The following is a 21574-nucleotide window of genomic DNA, read 5'->3' on the forward strand; positions in this document are numbered from 1 at the left end:
AAGTCAAATGAAAAGAGCATGTTTAATGTGAAACAAATATGTGAAAACTTCAACACGTGGATGCATACATTTAGCAAACTCCAAGTTAAAGTGTGTTACCTGCTGCAATTCCCCTCCCCCACCCCTCTGTTCGTGTGTATGTGTGTGTGTGTGTTTGTGTTTTAAGCACCCATCCCCCACTGTCAACTCACAGAAGCCTCAAGAGAGCTGCCCTGGGGTAGACTACGACTATAACAATAATATTAAATTAGTTTGTAAATGTAATTCAAGTTTACAACACCTATCAGGTTTCCCCTCACTTTTATTTTACTTAAAAAAATAAATATATATATATATAGTAATAAAAACATGTTTGATGGATCAGGAAGCATGTTGAAAACATGCCTTAAGATTGTGTTAAAACGCTAAAAATCTCTGTTTTTATATCAATTGTTTTTATTAATTAATAAATTATATATATATATAATTTATTTATTTGTTTGGAGATTAAAGTGCACCATCAAAGAAATCGGATTTTCTAAAAAAAAAGTCAAATGAAAAGAGCATGTTTAATGTGAAACAAATATGTGAAAACTTCAACACGTGGATGCATACATTTAGCAAACTCCAAGTTGAAGTGTGTTACCTGCTGCAGCTCCCCTCCCCCACCCCTCTGTTCGTGTGTATGTGTGTGTATGTGTCTTGAGCACCCATCCCCCACTGTCAACTCACAGACGCCTCGTGAGAGCTACCCTGGGGTAGAGACTATGACTATGATGACGACGACAATAATATAAAATTAGTTTGTTAACGTAATTCTAGTCTACAACACCTATCAGGTTTCCCCTCACTTTTTTTTACTTTAAAAATATATATATATTTTTATTTTATAATTATTTTTTATTATTATATATATATATTTATTTATTTAGTTATTTGGAGATTAAATTAAAGTGCACCATAATCAAAGAAAATCAGGTTTTCTAAAAAAAAAAGTCAAATGAAAAGAGCATGTTCAACATAAAACAAATATGTGAACACTTCAACACGTGGATGCATACATTTTGCAAACTCCAAGTTGAACCTGCTGCAGTTTCCCTCCCCCACCCCTCTGTTCATGTGTATGTGTGTGTGTGTGTTAAGCACACATCCCTCACAGCGCCTCATTCAACTCATGAACGCGCGGCATTTGCAAACACGTGCTAATGACGCAATCAATTGGAGACGCCTTTTCCCGCGAACTCATCTCTCCTGGGAGAGCAGGTAAATCAATTTATGTATTTAAATGCATAATTACTGCTTACACGACAAAACATTGCCTTTGTAAGATGTATGTTTAGTGCTTATATTCCTTTGTCGATTATATTTGTTGAAATGTATTTAATAGCAATGTTAGCTGTATACTGTTTAACACACTACATTTCTGTTGATCAAAATAGTGCTTGCGTGTGCTTGTGTGGTTGCCCCAAAAATAAAATCTTTATTTTTTGTTTAATATGGTGATTATTTTAAATTAATTTAAGTAAATAAGCCTTTTAATGATGTTAATTAGCTTGCCCAAACGCACAGAACATTATATATATATATATATATATATATATATATATATATATATATATATATATATATATATATATATATATATACGTCTTTATTATATCACAGTATATATAATTTTGAGGTGTGTAAAGTTACAAAAACATGAAAATGGTTCATGTGGGTCTAGCCCTGTTTTCAGTCTAAATAACAATGTATTTATAGCTTTGTTTAACGAATATAGGAAAATTAATCTTGGATGTGATTTACATCCTACCTATTCTGTTTTTAATTACATTATGATTTAATTTCTGATTTAAATTTTTAGATAGAAGTACATTACTAGATCTATGTGAAATCATTTGGGTTCAGCAGAACAATAGACAATATATAAAATGTATTATGCTATTATTATTATGTTATTTATTAGCATAATATAATTTATTATATTTATTTTTTCGTAAAGTCTTTATAGGAAACATGCCCTTTGTCTTCATGCTGGGATTAAGAAAAAACAGAAAGCGTAAAATACCTCAAGAGGATGCAGAACATTACATTTGTTGTAAAAGTGACAAACCTGCAAGTGCAATTCATCAACAATTACAAAGGTAAGTTATACTCACAAACACTCTCTCTCTCTGTCTATATCTCTCTATGCAGTGGTTCAATATAGAATGATAATGAACATGTACAATATTGACATTATGGGAACTCAAAATACATTGAATAATTATTTATTATGTAAACTTTTACAGTTCTTTTTAGTAAAATCCATGTTGTGTTGCAGTGGTATTGTTAACAGTGCAACATTCTAAGAGACTTAATTGTTTTTCAATAATATTTTCAAGTTCATCTGGCCTACTACAGGTTGAAATATTAACTGAAACTGTTACTAAAATTTAAAACATTTATAGGTCAGTTGTACTGTACATTAACTCTGTGCAAGAAGGCTTCAATAGTAAACATTAGTTAATTAAAAGTATTGGTAAAGTTTAATGTTAATCTTAGGTGATGATAATTTCTTAATGCTGATGTATGTGTTAAAATTATAGTAATCTGATTACAATCGTTTTACTAAAGTCAGTCGTTTTACTAAATGGGGATAATCACTAATAATATTCAGTTGTATTATTTTATCCTTTATAAGCACAGTAACTGTAATGAATCTAGCTTTTTTCTCCCTGTTGACTTTAATCCATTAATTTTATTTTAAAGTGTTACCTGTTGTACTTTATCATACTTTTGCAATTAAATTGGGTTGAAACATTTATTAACTCTGAACATGTATATACAACAAAGCACTACATTAATTATTTTTGCTATTATAATTGTTAAAGTAACCAATGCAAACCATACACACACTTAAATTAGTTTTTAATGTATCTGTAATGTTGTAAAATATTTTACAGATTACCAGACTTTTAATTTTCAGCCAGGCACTCCAATGGCTTCCAATGACATCTTTCCATTTCAAAATTGTCACGTTTAAGATCTGATTTCTTTAAAAATCAGTAATCTTCACTACCTGTTATATATGATATGAAGTGGGTTTCAGATCGGACAAGAGGCACTGCATTAAAGTCCATTTCCCCCGCCATGTCTTTAAAATATGACAGTTTTTTTCCCCTATATTTTGGTTGTTGCTAGATCAGATATGGTTGCAGCCGAAAGTTAACGAAAACTATTTATATTATTTCTTAAATTTCACATTTGTTGTATTTTATTAACGTCTATCCCCACCCCAACCCTAAATCCAACTGTCACAGTAACGTAAAAACAGTAGTTGTATTGAGTATTATTTATGCTGCTATCTATTAAAATACCCAATACATTTTATTTTTTAAAGCCTACCTTCACCCCAACCTTAAACCCAACCGTCACAGTACTGTAAAAATATTCATTATTGTTATACATTCATTCATTCATTTTCTTTTCAGCTTAGTCCTTTTATTAATCTGGGGTCGCCACAGCAGAATGAACCGCCAACTATTCCAGCATATGTTTTACACGGCGGATGCCCTTCCAGCTGCAACCCATCACTAAGAAACCCATACACATTCATTCACACTCATACACTTCAGACAATTTCTATCCTACCCAGTTCACCTGTACCGCATGTCTTTGGACTGTGGGGGAAACCGGAGCACCCCGAGGAAACCCACGCGAATACAGGGAGAACATGCAAACTCCACACAGAAACACCAACTGACCCAGGCTTGAACTAGCGACCTTCTTGTTGTGAGGCGACAGCACTACCTACTGTGCCACCGCGTCGCCTATTATACAGTGTCATAAAAATGCTGCTATATGGATGTGCATAGCACATACCAGCCGGCCACGTATTCGATTTAGACTTTACCCAGTATTTTCAATGGAATATCTGCGCTAGCCTTTTGCTATACTGACGGCGCTAGTGGTTATACCATCGTTCATCTAATTTTACGCTTGAACAACTAAATGAATGCTTTAGTCTGTTTAACTGAATGTATTGTAATTACATTACAACATTGATGATGTACAAACAACTTTGTGAAATTGAAAATATCCACATTAAGCTATCACCGGAAGTTTATCGTTGGCTTTAAAACTCTAGCTGTGCAGAGAGCCCATTGTGCATAAACAATTTTGTTCCAAATCCCCGTTAATATCTAATCTTTGTGCTAACAAACAATAGCGAACACAGTTGGGCAAGTTACTTCCAAAATGTAATGCATTACAGTATATATATATTAAAAGTTACTGCCATTTCTTTTTTTGTAATTGGTTACATGACAATATTAATATCTCAGAAATGCATTACACTACTTTTGTATTACTTTTAGGTTACTTTAACCAAAATACCCACAGAAGTACGACTCTAATGAATTAAAGTATTAATTTTCAATAGTATGTCTATGTTTTCAAATACATTTAGCTATATATTGTAATTATTCAGAGAAATTTTTGTTTGCACAAGGAGTCTGACAACAGCCAGTGCTCCACACAGAGATCTGATCATTTATTTGACATATTTTCTTTTAAATATATATTCATAATGCTTCATCTTTTACACATTTATATATATATGACTGTGTAACCTTAATCACTTCTGGGGATAGGGACTTTTTACAGTAAAAAGTAGCAATTTTATTTTATCCAATAAATGCATTGATAATATCCACAGATTTTTAAATAGTCAATCAAATGAACTTAAACTATTAAAATTGCAACAAACATTACAGGCGATTGCCCTCTGAGTGCACCTGAAAAGACATGAATGACACTTCTCATAAAGCTTGAGAAGCATACAGGACAAGTAGAACAATTAGTTCAAATAAAAACACAAAAGTCTGTAGAATTTAATGCAAACTAAAAAAATGCAATTATGAACCTATAATAATTAATTTTCAAGAAACTGCAGCTAATGAACGTCTTTTGTTTAGGAGGATGAGTTTTCACCACTGAAGCTTTATTCAGAGGGGATTTTGTTCTTGAGTACAAGTTTGGGTGGTGAGTATGATTAGCCGAAAGGTTATTAAATATGTTTAGATGTGGTTAAATAAATGAGCAAATAAGCAAACATAACACTGCCGTGCCCCTATGCCAGGGATCACCAAACTTGTTCTTGGAGGGCCGGTGTTCTGCTGATTTTAGCTCTAACCCAAATCAAACACACCTGAACAAGATAAACAAGGTCTTACTAGGTATACTTGAAACACCCAGGCAGGTGTGTTAAGGCAAGTTGGAGCTAAACCCTGCAGGGCACTGGACCTCTAGAAATAAGATTGGTGACCCCTGGCCTATGCTATAGTATCATGATCGGTGATCTCAAAGGTGGATGATATGAAAATTGTGTATCACCCAACAATAATGTCCAAGCACTGCACAACTCTGAACAAGTTCGACCCACGCATGTGCAAGGCAGGTAATTCTGTAATCTATCAGCTTAAATATATCGGCCATATTTTGATATCAGACTGATGACCATAACATTAAAAAAATAGCATTTATCGGCTGATATCGATATGGCCGATAATATATTATGCGTCTCAAAATTTAAGTATTTCTGATTCTGATCATTCTGATTACAATCAGTTCCCATATTTGATTGCAATTTCATAAAAAATGTTCCTCACAGACATAAAAAATATATTACAGGAATTGGGAAGTGAAATGTAAATTAACACTTCTAATCAAATCTGTAGTTTTTAGTGAAATAATTAGCAAGTTTTAAAATAGAATTAATTCTCGATACTATTGTTAACACCTCTTTGAAGATGGTCACAGAAAAAAAAATAGTACATCTTAAATGTATAAACTTTAAAAATTGTTTGTATTTTATGCTTAGTGATTGTTTTATGTTTTACAGCATGGATGCATCGAAAGAAGATGGGTCTTTAGGGAGACTTGTAAATGATGACCACAAAGCTCCTAACTGCAAAATGAAAATCATATCTTTGCTGTGTGCAACATACTTCCAGGAGAAGATATAACCTACAATTATGGAGATTCTGGTTATGGTGAGTAGGGGTCAGTAGTATGAGTCTACAGAAATCAGTAGGTTCACTTACCAATTGTCTATATTATGAAACATAAAATTCAACCATAATTATACGGATGCTTTATTCTGTAATATTGACAGTCAAAATAGCAATACTGACTGACATGTATAAGTAGAAAGTCTGGTCAGAAGGAATATACAGGGTTTCCGCGGGGTCTTAAAAATTCTAAAATTAAAAAATCGAAATTTAAGGCCTTCAAAAGTCCTAAATTCACTGTTCTAAGTCTTAAATATTTTTGCACAGGTCTTATTTTTGCGATGTCCATGTAACGCTACATCTAAAACTCATTTAAATTCTTTTTTTGTTGTTGTTGCTAGGTTTTCAGGGTGTTGTAGGACTATTTCACTAGTCCAATTGTAATTTGCGTTATTACAACTACAAATAAGACCGACATGCCCTATACCGACAATTGCCAATCAGCTTTCTGTTATTGAACTCAGTGCGCGCGGTAAATGTGATGTCATCACTGTGTTTATAGAGGTCCGCCAGCCGCGACATGATTTTGGCTGGCAGAGCTCACAAAATGTTTTTTCAGTTCGTGCGGTTCAAATTTGATTTGAATTGAATATGAAACACTTTGAAGAGTTTTTTGTCTGAAACAGGTATGACTGTACACACATAGGGCTGGACAATAATTCGATATCAATATATATCGCGATAGATTTTTTTCAATAACAGTGATGATTTTTAAACCCATTTCCGGTCGATATACATTTGCATACATCTGTTTTATTATAGATAAGATCTTATACCTTGTATCATTTGTCACTGAATGACTTTTCGTGCTCAGAATGAGCGTGATGTCACTTGCGTGATGACGTACATCACAGACACGCTGCCACTGCCAGCGCTTAGAAGTTAGTTAAGCTGCTCCGTCGCAGAATGCAACAAAATGCTACAAAATGTGTGCCCTGAATACTGATGTGAATGAACAAGCTTCCACAACTAAGAATGCAGACAAATTAGTTGATGAGAGAGGAAAGACGAATGCAGTGGTGTGGAAGTGATTCAGCTTTTTAAGTTTCGATAAACGTTTAGTTTCGGTGCTCTGCAAAATGTGCGGTAGAGTGGTGCCGAGTCTGCCGACTAACAGCGGAAACACATCAAATCTGTTCCACCCGATAGAACATAGTGAGAGTCAGAAGCAATGACAGAAGATGAGGCATCATTTAAGTTTAAGTCAACCTGTCGCCTCACCATCCACCTTCCCGACACAGATGGCTATGAGGCACCGTGTAGGATCTAAATAAAACTTTGCTTATCAACACGAGCATATAAATTACTCGCATATAAACCTATACTATGTTCAAAACATGTATGAAACTTGCGCATATATAAACTTGATGCATGCATACACCTATTGATACACCCATTGATACACCCATTAGGGCTGGACAATGATTCGATATCAATATATATCGCTATAGAATTGTTTTCAGTAACGTGATATGAGTTTTAAACTCATTTCCGGTATTTCGATATAAATTTGCATATATATATATATATATATATAATTATATTTTTAAGATCTTATAGATTGCATTAGGGATGTAACGGTATCAGAATTTCACGGTACGATTATACCTTGGTATGAATGTCACGGTACGGTATTTATTGAATCATTTACAGAAAAAACAAAACTTATGAAAATACTCCAAAAAAGTGCCAAAAGTGTCAATGACATACAAATTAGTCATCTATCTGTAAGCTTTGAAACAGGAACTTCAATTTTAATAACAAAAAAATATTAAACCATGTAAAAAAATTAAGTTTCAATTTAGTATTGTTGAAAACTCATTTCATTCAACATTTAATCACTCACTCACTTAGATAGAGATGGGCTTTAAGGAAAATTATCTTATAACTATAATCTGGTAAAAGCTGGGATCTCTGGGTATTTACAATGTCCCCTGCAACAGAAAAAACCCCTCTCATTTGGGACTGAGGTTTCTGGGACAGAGAGATATGACTTGGCCCAGGTTGACAGCAGTGGGTAACGTTGTGCATTGTCTTTCCCCCACTTGAGAGGACAAACCATGAGTGAGATAGAGATCTCATGTCTGCATCAATCTGAACAGTGTGCTGTGTTTCTGCAGTCCCCATGACTGTTATTAGTCGTATTCCCCAACTTGCAGGCACGTGCACACATAGGGCTCAACCTGTGCAGTGCGCATGCCCTTTTTAGTCTTGGATAGAAAATGCCCTTCCAAAATGATCAAAAGTGCCCCCGCGATGCAACACACCCTACGTGCCGCTCTTCAGTAGGCGCGCGACAACACCGCTCTTGAGTATGCGCGCTCAACCCCCCCTCCCCGCTTTACAGTACACGCGCGACAACACAGCTGATCAGAACACGCGCGACAACACAGCTAATCAGAACGCGCGCGACAACACCGCTATTCAGTACGCGCGCGGCGACAACACCCGCTTTATGTTCGATCATTTCCAGGTCTTTTTCATCCTCGCTTCTAGCAGCACACTTCATTTCCGCATTACTGGATCTGTAGCGACAACAGACCGCAAAGAATGATGGCAACCCCTGGGCTGATGGGAGTTGTAGTTTCCACTACCTCCCGTTCGCTTCATTCGCCTGAGCAAATTTTCTCAGAAGACCTATAGTTTTATCGAGTCATGCGACTACGCTAATATCGGAAAAAATTAATATTGCGGTATGACGGTATTTACAATACCGTTACATCCCTAGATTGCATCATTTGTCACTGAGTGACGGTCAGTGCTCAGCCATCAGAAAGAGCATGATGTACGTCATCACGCATGTGACATCACAGACACGCTGCCATCGCTTAGCACAGCAGTTGGTTAGCTACGTCGCAGAAAGTTTGCCCTGAAGTGTGCCCTGAATACAGATGTGAATGAACAAGCTATATATATATATATATATATATATATATATATATATATATATATATATATATATATATGCACAGGGCTTGACATTAACTTTTTTGATCACCAGCCACTGTGGCTAGTAGATTTCCAACTTTACTAGCCACTCTGCATTTTCACTATCCACAATTTTGTTGTTGGAAAAATATATTTTATATGCATAAGTTTGACGTTGACATGCTAAAATTACTTGATTTAAATTTTGTGTTATGTCCACGTGTTCTCAATCATTTCACTTTTTGTGTGTCGAGTATGAGCTTGCTCAATGAGCATGAGCAAAGGAGTCATGGTTTCATAGTGTTTGCACGACTAGCATGACTTTTTTTAGAGCTCAAAATTAACGATTTACCAAATTTATCTCTATAACCATACAAAACAATAATTATTTCTTAGACACAAATGTTTAATGTGTCAAAACAAGCAAAATATAGCTGTATACTATACCTTTTATTTAATAAAACATTTCTTAAAAAAGAAAGAAAAGCAATTGACTTTTAAAAAATAACTATTGTCATGTATCAAAAATATTTACAGTAATCTGTCGTGGCTAATGATCATCCTCTCATTTGGTATTCACTTGCTTTCTTCTGCTCACGTGATCACAATTATTTTACTTCTCGATTCTAAGATCACATTTGCACGCATATTGGGTCATCCTTATATTGTCGAACCCTGCTTTTAGGAAAACCACAAAATTGAAAAAAAATTATTTTCAACCAGGCAAAGTGGCTTGTGGGAGTGACTGTCTAACACGCCAAAGCTGAAATCTACCTGAATTTGGCGTGTTGCCGGGTGTTAATGTAAAGCCCTGTGTGTGTGTGTGTGTGTGTGTGTATATATATATATATATATATATATATATATGTCTGTTTGTAAAGGCCAAATACAATAAAGAGAGTTAACATTTGAAAAAGTTAAGAAGTAAAATTTTTTAAAACTTTTTTATTAAAAGAAAAGTTATAAGAGCCTGGAGGTATTATAGACTTTGCAAATTCAGTTTGCAGATATTTGTAGGTACAGACATCTATTGTTTGCGTTCTTGGCAGTTTTTTATGTCTTTTTAATATTGTCCATTTCGATATCGGAATTATATCATATCGACCGAAATTAAGAAGTATATCGTGATATAAATTTTTGTCATATCATCCAGCCCTATACACACATCTTCTTTATGATCAGTCCATGCGTGATCATAGGGAGAAGTAGAACCAGATGACCAATACTTTTTGGCTAGAAATTGCAACAGCAGTGGGAAAGGAGGACAGTTTTTGTAAAAGTTTGGAAAAACCTGAGGGATAAGTTTGTTTAAAAAAAGAGGCTATGCAAAAGTGTAGACCCAGTTGGTTTTAATATTACAGAATGTTTTTCCATCATGCATAGGTTTTACACTGATGTATAGACCTATATTACAATTTCGAATTTAAAACAATTTACAAGTTACAAACTAAAATTAAGTAACAAAATTTTGCCTAATTACCCTAACCTGCCAAGTTCACCTAATTAACCTAATTAGGCTTTTAAATGTCACTTTAAGGTGTATAGAAGTGTCTTCAAAAATATCTAGTCAAATATTATTTACTGTCATCATGACAAACAGAAAATAAATCAGTTATTAGAGATGAGTTATTAAAACTATTATGTTTGAAATGTGTTGAAAAAAAATCTGCTCTCCATTAAACGGGAATTGGGGAAAAATAAACAGGGGGGCTAATAATTCTGACTTCAACTGGAAAGGAATATATAAATATATGTATCAGTTTACAGTATATTGATGCCCAATTTCTAGGCTTTATTGGTGATAACTAAACTAGTCAGAAAGTGTTGTGTGAATTGTTGAGTGGGCAAAATAAAAAATAAAAAACCTCAATATTTTTAGTGAGTGTACTTGTTTTCTGTTTTTATTTCTGCCTTAATAAAAAATATAATTGTAGAGCAACCCAAGATCTGTTGCCATTAATATTTAACTTTAATGGGTAGAACTGTCTGAGATATAAAGAAAAGCATGTGATGCATCATTTAGATAAAAAATGTATTTAAAAAATCTTGAATGGTTATAAAAATCTTTATAATTAATTATAAAATAATTAAAAACGATTATCCTGAATGATATTAATGATATGACCTAGTTCCAGAAGCTTTTTACTTCTCTGTTTATTTGTCAGATTTTACTGTCGGTTTCTTCTTCTTCTGATCTCTTTATGTGAATGCGTGTTTTTGATATTGCGATATAGGTCCTAAATTTAATACTTAATGGTCTTAAAAAGGTCTTAATAAGTCTTAAATTTGACATTATGATATCTGCAAAAACCCTGAATATAGAAATAGAAGAATATGCTTGTTCTGTCTTGACAAATATTTCTGATTTCGATATTCTCTGTTTTTTTTCTGACATCCAGTCCCATAATGCTTCTGTCTCCTCACCTGCTTTGGACAACGTGAAGATGAGTGATCCTCACAAACAAACTGAGCCACAACAGTCAGACAAAGCAAGAAGATCAGGGAATAAGACGGTAACCCTTTCATTCAGGCACCAGGTAGCCTATCTAGTGATATTTGCTGCTAAGTGAACAGGGCAGAGTAACCAGAACAAGGTAAGACAGACCCTTTGGCAGGTTTATTTAAAATGTAATCTTGTTCTAACTATATAACATCATACAATTGTGTCTTAAAGCAATTTATTTAAAGATGAAAGGATAGCTCAATTATGTATTTTCACATGCCAGATATTCTGGAGTTAATTCATACAGTATGACCAATAGTACACAAACAGATTTTACTATAAAAGATTGGTTAATTACTGGCAAGTGATAGTTGGACTGCATAGTTAATCGTAAAAAGATGGCGATCTCGATTCGAACCCCTGAACGTCGATGCGCGAACGACATTTAAATGACCATATTGCAGTTTGGAGTTATGTTTACTACAAGATAGGGTTGTGCCGATTGACACTAGTGTTGTGTATCGATGATAGGGAGAGATAGCACAGAGAGCTGAGGCCTGACTATTTTAAAGATGATGTTTGGTTCGTTTCACATTTCTGTAGACCTATTACATGTGTTAAATTCATTTTTAAATAAAAGACTTATTATTAATATTATCTTGTTGTTGATGTTATTCTTATCAGAATTAATAATCAATTAACTGTAATTTGTCCAGCTTTAGCTGTGTCCGTCAGCATTGCCTAACCGAGACTTTCAGACTGCAGCAGCAATCATTTAAATTGAAAATTGCCTGCTCAAAGGAAAAAAAAATACAATGATTTTAAAATTGCAAGGCGAGTATTACCTATATTCACAATTTTTACCAAAATCAGCATGTCAAAAAGAATTTATTTCCCATTCTTTGCATATCAAGTTAATATGCAACTTCACTGTTACTTAAAAATAATAGGCTAAATAACAAAACAGGATTTAATTAACAAACAAGTTATAGGTGCAGTAGGTGATCTGCCAAAATGCTAATCGGTTGGCATAATATCTTTGAAACACAGTCCCTTCCCTGCCATCCAAAGCCACGCCTCCTAAAACACGAATGCTCATCGTAAAGATGGCAGTGGACAACCCACTAGATCATGTCATTCACCATTTATAAATGTAGCTAGTGTTTGGCCGGTGGTGTGCAGGAATTACACTTATTACTAAACCATATTTGCATGCTATTTCACATGAATATTCAGAGTAGTGTTGAACAATATAAAGAGCGCATCACAGGCTGTCATTGTTCAGAAATGACCCAATATAAATAAAAAAGCATCTTCAGCTCAGTAAAGTAGGCTAGGCCGAATAGCTCTATTTACTGATGTTTTGTTGTTAAACTAAATATAAATCTACTTCATCAATGCTGTAAAAGGACCTTATGAAACTGAAAATAGTCGTATTAATCTTTCACGGGGAGATTTCAGTGGCTGAACAACACTTCTGTGCAGATAACCCATTCATAACAACACAATCTACATCAGCTCTGCGTGACTAAAAGAGTTTAACACAGAACATGACCTGCCTAACAGAAATACTGCAGTCATGGTATTATTTTTCTTCCAGCGTGCAAAACTCACTCCAATATAGATTCAGGAGTTTAACAGGTTTTTATTCAGCATTTGATTCGCAACTGTGACTGCTCGTCTGCACATAAACGCGCGGCGCACATGCACGCATCCACACGCAAATGGTGAATCTGCATGAAGAGATGCCCAGTGGTTCAAATCTACATTTGCTGACAGTTTGAACTACTTATAAGAATTATGGGAATTGTCAGCCCGACAATATTTAATTGGATGAACATGTTTTAGTTTTATGCCTTACCCAGAATATAAAAATACATATAAACACATTTAGATCATTTTCATTAATCTTTACTTTTGGACTGTGAAGAGACTTTCGACCAGCACAACACATGATTCTGAAGATGATCACCTACTGCAGCTTTAAATAGACTTAAAAAAATAAAATAAAACCAAAAATGAAAACTTTAGAACTGAAAGTGGCTCAGATGTTCTGGAATAAATGGTGTTGCGGTAATGCACAATTGTTGGTCACCTGAGACTCCTTTTATAACAGCACTCTCACAAGATTATCTCTTGCTTTCACAAAAAGTTTTTTATCTTTTGTTTATATTTGTTACTAATAGCCTATTTTAGTTTTGCCTACGGGTAAAGGAAGCCTATGGACTTTTTAAATTTGTTTTTAGTGCATATATTTACTGATTTGTCAAATACCCAGAATATACAGGGTGTCCGCAGGGGTTGTGAAAGGTAGTAAATGAAATTAGTCAAAATTAAGGGCATTAAAAAGTATTAAAAAGTAGTTAATGTCATCTGACGAGGTATTACATTTTCGAGCTCAAGATAAATTTTTAGATTTTTAGATACATTTTCAGTTTGTGTTGAGTGCAGGCCTTTATTCTAAAATTTGCGTGGATTTATTTAAATGTTGAGAGTAGGACCGGAGCGATATCGTGAGGTGGTATGGTAACTTGGCAACAAAGCCGCAACAACAACACACCAGGGCTCGAAATTGTGACTATTCTGGTTGCATATGCGCCCAAAAACTAAGCTATGCAACCTCATAATATATTTGGGAGCATGTGTGCGACTGCATATAATGGTTGTAGTGCGACCTGCTTAGATTTTTTCTAAAGATGTGCTGAATCGCTTTTCCCTGCCATTATAACGGTTCATATTAGCTGTCAATCACTTAAGGCTTTCCGCTGTCAGGTGACAGGGAGCTTTTGTGACTGCAGGAATTGCAAACGCCTGAAGAGTGAAAAGTACACAGGTTTGCAAATCCCACCTAAGGTTACAAATAATGGCCCAGATGACCACTATCATGTGGTGAATGTTGATCCACCAACCGAGATCGAGTGTTTTCGGAGAAGGTGGCCGAATCTCGATGCGTTGCATTCACTGCGTGTTCAGCGCAAATGTCCGCTAAATGTAAAATCTAATACTGTACACATCATCGCCAAAGAAGCAGGCCTTCTAAGTTTACACTGAAACTGCAGCTCATAACAAAGAACCGCATTGCGCTGTTGGTCATCGCGAGAATCCTGCTCTGCCTGCTCATTTATTGGGTCGGCTGACTCGCCTGCTTTATTCCACAAACACAGAAAAATGTAAATCAGCTCATAACTAGTGTGAGCATTTACAATGACACAAACCAAAATCAATACTTTCAAAGAGTGGCAGAAGTGAGACTTTTTTTTGAGATGTATATTCTTTTTCTATTTAATTACTGATGACTGTTTGCAGCTTTCAGCCTTGAATTGAATGATTTATTATAATCTTTTGTTTGTTTTGTAGTAGAAATATTATTCATTAAATTAACTCGCATATAAAAAAACATATTTTTGTTTAATGTAAACTATACATTTATTCTTCATGAAGTAACAGTTGGACTTTATATAGCAGATAACCCACATTCAAGGCAGCATGATAATCACAAATGTAATTCTTTGTTAGTATTATTGTCATCATTGATTCAGCACCATTGTCTAACCGTGCTGAAAACGGTGTGTAATTGTGCCGCACTGATCCAGGCTCAGTGGAGAAACAACCATAACCGTACTGAACTGTTCTTAGAAGAGCGGCTATTGATATTAATGACATGCGTAACATTGATTAAAAACTATGAACAAAGGCCCATTGTGACATCTAGATTAATCCCTCTGCTTTACTTAAATGTATATGTTATCTGCAATATGTTATTGCATTTAGAAAGATTTAATTTACGCCACTACAGTTGCAGCTCTAAGTCGTGCTGGTATTACATTTTTTTTGAAGGCATTAAAAAAGGTAGTAAAAGGTATTAAATTCAACTTAAGAAGTTCTGTATATACCCTGAAATAAATATGTTTGTTTTATTTGTGTTTAATTCGATGGAATGATAAACATGGACATGGGTGTTATTCAAAACATGACCTATTTATTTTTAAATATATTATATTTATATATTTAAAATGTTTTATTTAATTGTTTAAACCATATTACATAAATTTACAACTACTATTTTACCATTTGTTTTGGCTTTAGTTATTAAACAGATTATTAATAAATAATCAAAGAACATTTTACTGAGCTCAGTCAATAGTTTTGTCTGTAGGTCTAGTCAAAAGTCTAGTACAATTAGAGCCATGGCTGCAACAAGTCGGCAATACTGTGTCTAAAATGAAACTCAGAAAACAATAAACAGAATTATTCCAAGCACAACATTGTGTTAGATTTTAGCAAATACAAATGTAAGCTTGTTGATTATCACTTATGTGACTATGATCAGACCTGCCGCACTCAACTGAACAAAACATGGACAAATAAAACTCTATCACAGAGAAATAGTCATCCGCGGGGGTCCTTCTCTCATCTAAACAGGACATTAATGCATCTTTGTTTCTTATGTGTGTATCATTGTAGGTGTCCCCAAAGGTGTGTGTGTGTATCACCAGAGTCCTCAAAGTGTAGCTAAAGCAGTGTGTGTGTATCACCAGTGTCCCCAAAGGTGTGTGTGTGTGTATCACCAGAGTCCTCAAAGTGTAGCTAAAGCAGTGTGTGTGTATCACCAAGGTCCCCAAAGGTGTGTGTGTGTATTACCCGAGTCCTCAAAGTGTAGCTAAAGCAGTGTGTGTGTATCATCAGTGTCCCCAAAGGTGTGTGTGTGTATCACCAGAGTCCTCAAAGTGTAGCTAAAGCAGTGTGTGTGTATCACCAAGGTCCCCAAATGTATGTGTGTATCACCAGAGTCCTCAAAGTGTAGCTGAAGCAGTGTGTGTATCACCAAGGTCCCCAAAGGTGTGTGTGTATCAACAGAGTCCCCAAAGGTATGTGTGTATCACCAGAGTCCTCAAAGTGTAGCTAAAGCAGTGTGTGTATCACCAAGGTCCCCAAAGGTATGTGTGTATCAACAGAGTCCCCAAAGGTATGTGTGTATCACCAGAGTCCTCAAAGTGTAGCTAAAGCAGTGTGTGTATCACCAAGGTCCCCAAAGGTGTGTGTGTGTATCAACTGAGTCCCCAAAGGTATGTGTGTATCAACTGAGTCCCCAAAGGTAGGCGTGTGTGTATCACCAGAGTCCTCAAAGTGTAGCTAAAGCAGTGTGTGTGTGTGTATCAACAGAGTCCTCAAATGTGTGTATTTCCACTGTAGTCTAAACTAAATTAATTATAGACACTCCTCTTTCAACTAATCATTTGTATAAAGACTTTCACAGTAATTGTTTTCACTGAGAAACGTGTCTTATGGCGTATGTAAGTAGTTAGTGTATATGAATTTGAACTTCACAACCCTTGTTTTATACAGTATGGGTTTTAGTGTGAATGGATTTGAGGTGTACTATATTAACCATCATATGACTTATCAGTAGAGTTTCATCACTTCTCATATCATTGGATATTAATGTGTCCATTGAGCTTCATAAACTCACTGTAAGGTCATCCATTTACTTCTCCCTTACTGTTTTTTAAAATTAGTTTGTATGTATTATTCTGCTTACATGCTGCCTGTCACATACTATTTATGAGAGAAATATGTCATTTCATGAACAATACTTGACACCAAATGATCTTCTGACACCAGATTGAGTTATTTGTGAAGGAAAAAATGTAATTGTCTATTTTCAGTGATCTTATTTACTTTATCATATGTCTCTCTGCACTAACATTATTATAATTATTAATAATATTATATTAGAAATATTCAGATAACCGAGTCCTGAAAGTATACTTTAACCTGAGTTTGTGTATAACTGCAGTCCTCAAAGTGTGACTATACCGGAGTTTGTGTACATGTCCCCAAAGGTGAGTTATAAAATACTGTCCTCATTTTGAAGGTAATTTGTCAGGTCTTTATAGAAGTATTTTTTTGCAAATATCAACTGATATTCATAATAAGCACATTTTTAGTAGTGCAGTCATGTCTTTCTTTTGTCTCTAGACCCTTCAGAAAGGGTAGTCCCCAAAGGTAGGGTGTTGAGTCATGTGTCCTCATTGGTTTGTTAGGTGGGTATGCGTGTGTGTGTGTGTGTGTGTGTGTGTGTGTGTGTGTGTGTATGTGTGTGTGTGTGTGTGTGTGTGTGTGTGCATACGTGTGTGTGTGTGTGTGTGTGTGTGTGTGTGTGTGTGTGTGTGTGTGTGTGTGTGTGAGTGTGTGTGTGTGTGTGTGTGTGTGTGTGTGTGTGTGTGTGTGTGTGCGTGTGTGTGTGTGTGTGTTTCTGCACACACATGATAATTTTAATTTTTATTTTTGCTCCAAACCCAGGCCTTTGCAAAACTGTAAAACATTTGAGATTTATAATGGGTTTAATATTTTTTTCGAACAAATGAATCTAAAAGAAAACAATCTTTTTTCTCTTTTCCCATTTACTTTCAATGTGGGGTTAGTTTGACTCAAAATAAGCTACTTTTTTTACCTACCTTTAAAACAACTGAATCAAGTCTAGTGCTTTAAAATAGATTTTTTTTACCCCTGAGATGAAAGGAACATATAAAATAGCAAACATGCATCAAAGTTGCCCTGAACCTGTAGGCCAATTAAGGGTTAAAACCCTGATTCATTTGTGTAAAGTCCATGTCTGGTACTGTAACTGTATTAATTTATAATTATTATTTTATTATCAAATGTATACAATTTTGATAGTAATGCCAGATTTTCAGGTCTTACATTCAACAACTGAATAGTAGAATAGTGATTGGCTTGGCAATGTTTTGTTTTGCTAACGCTAAATTAATCTCTTTTGTTGACAGTCCGTTTTAACACATGCGATAGACGAACAAGAGTCTATTTTCAGTCCACTGATCAGGAGATTAATCTGAACAGGGATGGGACTCTGATGATGAGGAGGTCAGTGACTCTTCATGAAGGCTTCAAGGAGTTTTCAGTGTCTGCATGGGACTCCAGTGGCAAAAAGCACACGACCTCTGTCAGAGTTGAGCGTGTCCGTTATCTCGGGAGTTATGACGTGAATAAATTAAGGAATACCTCCTCTGTAGAGGTACAGTTAATTCAGGCAAAATAACAGGCAAAGTACAGGCAAATTGGAAATGAAAGTGATCATGTTCTTCTTTGTTTAAAAAGAAATAGCACAAATATCATCTGTTTTTTCATAGATGGAATCTTCCTCTGATGATCTGGTTCTGACTTTCCCAAAGTCTTCAACTGGTTTAAAGAGAGCAAAGAGAGGTTGGATTATTCCTCCAGTCAGTGTATTTGAGAATAGCAAAGGTCCTTTCCCAATGAGGCTGGTCCAGGTCAGTGACAGTTAGGAAAGAACTGTTAAAAATGTTGTGGATTAGAAGATTTTTCTGTTTTTGATTGTTATTCTGATGTCTTTCTGTATTTAGATAAAGTCAGATTCTGCTTCTGAATATCAGATGGCATACAAGATCACAGGCGAAGGAGCAGATCAGGACCCTAAGGGGATTTTCAAAATAGACAGACTATCAGGGTGGATCAATGTGACTCAGCAACTTGACAGAGAAGAAAAAGCTTCATACAAAGTAAGTTGATTCTTACTCTTTTCAGGTTTAAAAAATCTACAATTGCTGTATTACATTTTATATTGTTATGGAGATGCTTTGCATTTGTTTGCTAAAGATTTCTGTATGACCTGACTACCATGTTTTTGATGCACTGATGTAGGTCAAAATATAACACTGACAATTGACAACTATTTAAAAATAATACAATAAAACTATGTCTTTAGCTTGTAGCTCATGCCACTGGAGTGGATGTGAATATAGTGGAAAAGCCATTCGAATTTATTGTAACTGTGACGGATCAAAATGATAATAAGCCAGTGTTTACTCAAAACCCTTTCAATGCAAATGTTCCTGAAGCTTTGGAAAAGGGTAAGTGGATGGTGCAGTTTTAGGTGAAATTGCTTTCATTACTTTTCATTTGTTTTTCTCCCTTAAATGTATCTTCAGCTCAAATAATAGTTTAATTACTCTCTCACCAAAGGTGAAGTGTTTATGACAGTCACAGCCACTGATGCAGATGATAAAGAAAATACTGACAATGCTGATATCAGTTATGCCATTATCAGCCAAGATCCACCATCTGCAAAACCAATCATGTTTGCTATCAATCCTGTAAGTGGAGGGATTTCTGTGCTAGAAACAGGCCTGGACAGAGAGGTGAGAAATGCTTTTTGATGAATTAGAGTGGTTGTTCAATTTTATGCAAAAAGCTCATCAGTCATCTTCCTCTTCCAGCAATGGTCCAGATATACTTTGGTTATTACGGCTACTGACATGAACGGAGAGGGTGGGTCAACCACTGGCACAGCAGTTATTACTGTTATGGACAGCAATGATAATGCACCTCTGTTTGAGCAAACCTCTGTAATGTATATTTCTTTCTTTATTTACTATACTATAAAATTAGCTACTTATATTCGATTAAAACTCACAAACTTTCACAAAATTTCTTTGTTTCAGCACACTGTATCTGTCCCGGAGAATCAAGTAGGGGCTCAAGTGGCCAACCTTCCAGTTACTGATGGAGATGAACCTGAATCAACAGCTTGGTCAACCAAGTATCGAGTCATTGGTGGTGACAAGGGTGGGTTTTTCAATGTCAGCACTGGACCCAGCCGTCTAGAGGGCGTCATCACCACTGTAAAGGTACTGTCTGTGTGTGTTACTCAAGTCTGTCCAGGCATAAGTAATGGCAATGGTTGTGATGGCATAACTTATTGATAAGCATTTTTTTTCCTTTTAGCCTCTGGACTATGAGAAGACCAAGCAGTACATTCTGTTTGTGATTGTTGTGAACGATGATAAATTTGTCGGTTCTTTGCCAACTTCAACTGCCACAGTCACTGTGAATGTAGAAGATGTGAATGAGCCGCCTGAGTTTATTCCAAAGGAGAAGTTTATTTCCAAACCTGAAGATTTACCTGTTGGTAGTAATTTAGTCATTTACACAGCCACTGATGTAGACACTGAAAAAAAGCAAAAGATAACGTGAGTACCATCTTGTATTTTTATTTATTTATTTTTTTACTTCTGATGGACTTTTTGTGTATTTACTTTCCTGTGACACTAAATGTTAGACAGCCCAAGCACTATTAATCATGTGGCTGGTGCTAGCAAATACCTATCAAGTACTAAGTCCCCTCCAGTTTCAAGTCTTTTATGTAGAACTCAAACTACGAAATACCTTTACATACATTTGAACTTCACGTGGATTCAGTTGCTCTTGCTAAACATTTTAACCTGTATGTTTTTGTTCCTTACAGTTATAGAATTGACTATGATCCTTCTGGCTGGCTCAGTATAACAGACTCTGGGCAGATTCAAGTCAAGACAGCTATGGATCGAGAATCTTCCAATGTCAAAGATGGCAAATACAAAGCTCTCATTTTGGCTTTGGATGATGATGGTGTGTTTATTTATTTATTTTTTCTTAACAAAAGTTCCTGTCTAAATTCTTCCCTTTTTAAAATATTTGAACAAATGTTGTTTGCAGTTGAGTCTCCAGCAACTGGCACAGGAACACTGGTAATTGAGCTGCAGGATGTAAATGACAATGCTCCTGTTATTAATGAAAGGACCATAAAATTGTGCAATCGTGAATCAGCCCTAGTTCTTCTCTCTATAACGGACAACGATGGACCTCCTTTTGCTGGTCCCTTCAGTGTTGAGCCCCAAGGTGATACCAGTAAAAACTGGTCTGTTTTTTTCAATGGTGAGTACTTGTTTTTGTTTTATTTATTTGATTTAATATACATTGGTAATCTGACTGGCTGAGTGGACATTTCTAACTATTACATTTGCCAATTTTAGAAACTGGTCATTATCTGAGTCTCAAGTCTCAATCTCGGCTGGACCAGGGTGAATACAATGTAGTCCTGAGAGTTACTGATCGGGAGGGTGAATCTCAGGAGAATACTATTCAAGCAAGTGTGTGTGACTGCAAAGGAGAGGCATTCCAATGTACGGAAAATCAAGAAGCAGGCCGTCCACTGTTTGGTGTTCTTGGCGTCCTGGGAGGAATCTTACTTCTGCTATGTATGTTAAGTTTTCTATGTGTATCCTGTATCTTTACTCCTGTGCAGTTAGGCTTACTTGTCAAGGTCAATGCAGTGTGTGTGTGATTAATGTGAGCTCTGTGTACTGCTAAT

General features: G+C 35.5%; 1 protein-coding gene and 2 long non-coding RNA genes across 3 annotated transcripts in view; all 3 read left to right on the top strand.

Moving 5' to 3' along the window:
* The window catches only part of LOC147843254 (uncharacterized), a 164704-nt gene that overhangs the window by 131357 nt on the left and 11773 nt on the right, over nucleotides 1–21574 (top strand). The window lies entirely within an intron of this gene.
* Nucleotides 1–21574, top strand: part of cdh30 (cadherin 30) — a 40746-nt gene that overhangs the window by 15933 nt on the left and 3239 nt on the right. Inside the window, exons 3-13 of the mRNA XM_087262112.1 lie at nucleotides 18192–18439; nucleotides 18555–18695; nucleotides 18789–18944; nucleotides 19151–19295; nucleotides 19408–19583; nucleotides 19662–19790; nucleotides 19887–20072; nucleotides 20170–20414; nucleotides 20690–20832; nucleotides 20920–21138; nucleotides 21237–21461. Coding sequence (XP_087118238.1) covers nucleotides 18192–18439; nucleotides 18555–18695; nucleotides 18789–18944; nucleotides 19151–19295; nucleotides 19408–19583; nucleotides 19662–19790; nucleotides 19887–20072; nucleotides 20170–20414; nucleotides 20690–20832; nucleotides 20920–21138; nucleotides 21237–21461 — 2013 coding nt within the window. The remainder of the gene's footprint in view (nucleotides 1–18191; nucleotides 18440–18554; nucleotides 18696–18788; nucleotides 18945–19150; nucleotides 19296–19407; nucleotides 19584–19661; nucleotides 19791–19886; nucleotides 20073–20169; nucleotides 20415–20689; nucleotides 20833–20919; nucleotides 21139–21236; nucleotides 21462–21574) is intronic.
* On the top strand, nucleotides 1193–12060 carry LOC101886703 (uncharacterized). The gene is made up of 5 exons (XR_015496426.1): nucleotides 1193–1242; nucleotides 1982–2123; nucleotides 4938–5004; nucleotides 5864–6014; nucleotides 11360–12060. It is a non-coding gene; the product is annotated as an uncharacterized LOC101886703 (long non-coding RNA).

This window comes from Danio rerio, chromosome 7 (genome assembly GCF_052040795.2).
Source record: "Danio rerio strain M-AB ecotype USA chromosome 7, GRCz13ab, whole genome shotgun sequence".
Classification (NCBI taxonomy): Eukaryota; Metazoa; Chordata; class Actinopteri; order Cypriniformes; family Danionidae; genus Danio; species Danio rerio.